Below are 4,013 nucleotides of genomic sequence, written 5' to 3' on the forward strand. Positions count from 1 at the left end.
CTTTCTTTTATAGGTTGATTGAATGTATATACTTATTATATTTAAAAAAACAAAAAACCAAAAACGATGAACAGAGATTTGGACCAATAATATGAACAGAACCAATCTAAGGGAGGGGTCCATAAATATATGGTCCCTCCTACCAAGGACTATCTTGGCAAGATGGTACCAATGTGTTGAGCTTGGTCTTTTACATGTGTTTATTTGATTAATTACACATTTGAGGTTAAAATGAATCTTCAAAATTTCTAAAACACTAAACATGCATTTATAATTGAATATACGAATTACGAAAGATCTAGATTGGATGAGATTACACTCGTTGTAGTCTCAATCAAGTGACATAGAATATATACTTTTAAAAGTTTGACTATTGTTGATTACAAGGCGTGGTGTAATGGGTATGATACGTGCACATTCTTTGAAGTCTTTGGAGGTGGTCACAATGTAAAGCTATGTATGGGTGCAATCAAAGTCATAAATGTAAAAAGTAACAAACAAATGGTTAAAATGAATATCTACAAATATTAGATAGATCTATTTAATAAAGAGTAAGCTTAAAGTCTATAAATACAGTTCATCACTCTCAAAATACTCTCTCTTTGACAACCCTATCACTGTGACGACGAAGTTACTATATTACCTCTAGAAGAGTTTTGGTTCACAGATTGATAAAGGTTAGTATAATATGTGAATCATACATATCATACTTTTAGAATTTCATGTTCTAATTGAACGTGTATTCTCCATCATCCATTTATGTGTTTGAATATTTCTTTTTTTGTATATATAGTTCAACGATATGTAGTGTGGAGACTTTTTGGTTGAAAGTACAGATTTTATGTCAGTTTAACTATAGTCACGTATAAAATAATTATTATTAACAAACAAGAACATAAAAAATATATATATATTAGTAAAATCTAAAAACAGAATTAAAATATTTAATGGGTGAAAGATGGAAATTGAAGTCGTGTAAGGTAAATTCACAATCATCCACTTGGATACATAATTATTTGTCTGCTAGCCTTTAATATGTCTAAAGTATAAATTAGGAAAACCAAACTTATGTAAAACGCATTCATGATGATTTAAGGAGCAATTGCAAATTTCTGGTTTTGCTTTGTTTAATTTAATTATAACTATTTTATTTTTTGTTTTTATATTTTAAAAAATTAATTTTATAAATATTACGTGAACTTATTTGTTTCTACGTCTACTTTTTGTCAAATTTTGATAATTAAAAATATATAATAAAAAACCTTGTTCTCTTTTTTCTTTTCTTCTGAAAATGACAAAAAAAATTCAAATGATTTCCGAGTGTCTTGGTCTTGTATTTTTTGTTTTTTTTTTTATTTTAGTCCCTAAATATTCATTTTGGTACCTATACTTTCAAGTTTAATTTATTTTAATCCCTATATTTTAAAAATATTTGTTTTAATTATTGTAATTTCAACTTTGGTTTATTTTGGTCCTTCGATTTTTAAAAAGAGACCGTTTTATTCTTTAAAAGTGAAAAGGTAAGGACTAAAATGACATCTTTTTAAAAATATAAGAACCAAAATAAATCAAAGTTAAGGATTAAAATAAATATTTTTAAAGTATAAGGATCAAAATGAATCAAAGTTAAAATTACAAGTCTAAAATGAACAATTTAAAAATATAATGACCAAAATAAACAAAAACCAAAAGTTTAACGACTAAAGTTGTATTTAAACCTTTACAAAAAATGAAAATTTGTAAAAATAATTGAAAAGAAAAAGTAATTAAACTCAGACTTAATAATTTATAAGACCAAAATCAAAATCTAGATCAACAAAACTCTCTCTTTTTTCATTTTTAGGTTCAATCATATTTAAAATTTTAAAAATAAAATAGTATTGAAATATATAATTTTGAGGCAAGAAATTTGTTTAAATTAATGTTTTTTAAAGTTGGGAATTAGAGTTATATACTTCTTTGTTACTAATACATCTGTATGTCGATTAAATGTGTTGAGACGTATAAATAATTATATTATATAAATATAGAATTTTATATATATATAAAAAAAAAAAAAAAAAAAAACTTGTGGCTCCTATGGAAACCAGATAAAAATGGGAGGGTTATAAAAAATAGGATTTTATATCAATTAGAAAAATAAAGAAAAAGAAAAGAAAAATAAATTTGGTGTGTCCCGCCGAACCCAATTGAGTTGGAGATTCCTATGTCCTTTCTTTCCTCACTTTTTTTTTTATTTCCTTTTTCCCCTTTTTTCCTTTCATTCACCAATTTTTCTATTTTGTTCCTAATTTTTCTCGCATTTTCCAATAATTTTCTCTTCTATAAATTCACCCTTTCCCCACTTTCCCCAACCTCCTCCTTCTCTCCTCTCCGCCACTGCCGCCGTATTTCTGCCGTTTCCTCGGAATTTCATTCCCCGTCCTTTTAGATGCTCAATCTCTTGTTCTTGATGTTTCAGATTCATGTCTCCAATTCTCAGTGAAATTCTCCGTTCCGGTTTTATGATCAATTCCTCTCTCCGCCGCCGCACGCATCTCGTTCAATCTTTCTCCGTCGTCTTCCTTTACTGGTTCTACGTCTTCTCATGAACTTCTTTCACTCCTCTCCCTCAGATTAGCAAGATCACACCAGATCGATTGCCGGTTCGGAGATTCTTAGTTAATTTCATTTGTATCGGTATCTTCGTCGTTTCGATTTAGGTTTTCTCTTTCTACGTTAGATTAGATCATTTATAATCTGTAATCTGTGTCTTGTGTTCTGTGCTCTGCTGTAAATTTAATTGTTATCAACTTCATCTCTATGGACTCTGCAAGCGGAAATTCCTCTGGTTCCATTAAGCTTCAAAACTCAGGCTCTGAAGAGGATTTGCAGGTTCTGATGGATCAGAGGAAACGGAAAAGAATGCAATCGAATCGCGAATCAGCGAGACGATCTCGGATGAGGAAGCAACAACATCTGGACGAATTGATGGTGCAAGTGACTCAATTAAGGAAGGATAACGCTCAGATTCTTTCAAATATCAACATTACATCGCAGCTTTATATGAACATCGAGGCCGATAACTCGGTTCTGAGAGCTCAAATGGCGGAACTGACTCAGAGATTGCAATCGCTCGAGGAGATCGCTAATTGCATCAACAGCGGCGGCAGCAATGGCGGATTTGGAGAAACGGAGGAGGAAGTTTTTCAGATTCAGACAAATGTGGCCGCCGATAGCTTCATGAACTCGATGAATTTCCTGTACTTCAACCAGCCAATCATGGCTGCTGCTGATATCTTCCATTATTGAGTTCTGAAGCTTAATTTCATGATCTGATCTGTGTGTTTGAAAAATGTGAAATCATCTTTCTGGTGATTTCCTTGGGGACATTGGAACAATCTTCATCAGATTCAGATGTGCTAAGGGAAGTAGAAATGGGGTCTTAGTTGAAATTATTTTTGTAAAAGGGAGCATTTGAGCAAATCTTATCAAACTCATTCCTCTTTAATTATTATTGTTTATGCATCTAACCTCATATTTACAAACTCTTAATTCTCTCCTTTATTATTATTATTTTTTTAATTAATTATTACCTTTTAATCATGATTGGAGATTGAAACATTTTTTGTCATTTTTATTTAAAAACTTACCAATTTTGACCTTTTTTGTAAACCAATTTTGTTAATGATGAAAAGATATTTCCATATAAAAATGTGAAATGTATTGTGAACTTTTTTTCTTTATTATTATTTTCTTTAAATTATTTTTTTTTTAATTTTATATTCCAAATAAAGAGCATGAGTGTGGCTTTCAACTAAAGAAGATGTTGGTGTCTTAACAAGTTAATCATGAGTCGGCAATTTCATCATTATTTTAATTTCTAAAGGGATGAGTTTGTTCTAATAAAAAAATTAGAATACGTTAAAATACCATTTTAGTTCATATATTTTAAAATTTTATAGTCATTTCTTTGATGTTTAATTTTGGTTTTTATGCTTTCAATAAATATTAAATTTAGTACTTTTAAATGT

General features: G+C 29.5%; 1 protein-coding gene across 1 annotated transcript; it reads left to right on the plus strand.

Moving 5' to 3' along the window:
- The first annotated feature begins 2,232 nt into the window (after nt 1–2,232).
- LOC120075032 (bZIP transcription factor 44-like) lies at nt 2,233–3,534 on the plus strand. Its single transcript, XM_039028176.1, has one exon. It carries the CDS (start codon nt 2,803–2,805, stop codon nt 3,289–3,291), a length of 489 nt encoding a protein of 162 aa, XP_038884104.1. The 5' UTR covers nt 2,233–2,802; the 3' UTR covers nt 3,292–3,534.
- The last annotated feature ends 479 nt before the right edge of the window (nt 3,535–4,013 follow it).

This window comes from Benincasa hispida, chromosome 4 (assembly GCF_009727055.1).
Source record: "Benincasa hispida cultivar B227 chromosome 4, ASM972705v1, whole genome shotgun sequence".
Taxonomy (NCBI): domain Eukaryota; kingdom Viridiplantae; phylum Streptophyta; class Magnoliopsida; order Cucurbitales; family Cucurbitaceae; genus Benincasa; species Benincasa hispida.

What these genes read in the sequence shown, in the direction of transcription:
- LOC120075032 (XM_039028176.1), top strand. Translation starts at nt 2,803, where the DNA reads ATGGACTCTGCAAGCGGAAATTCCTCTGGTTCCATTAAGCTTCAAAAC.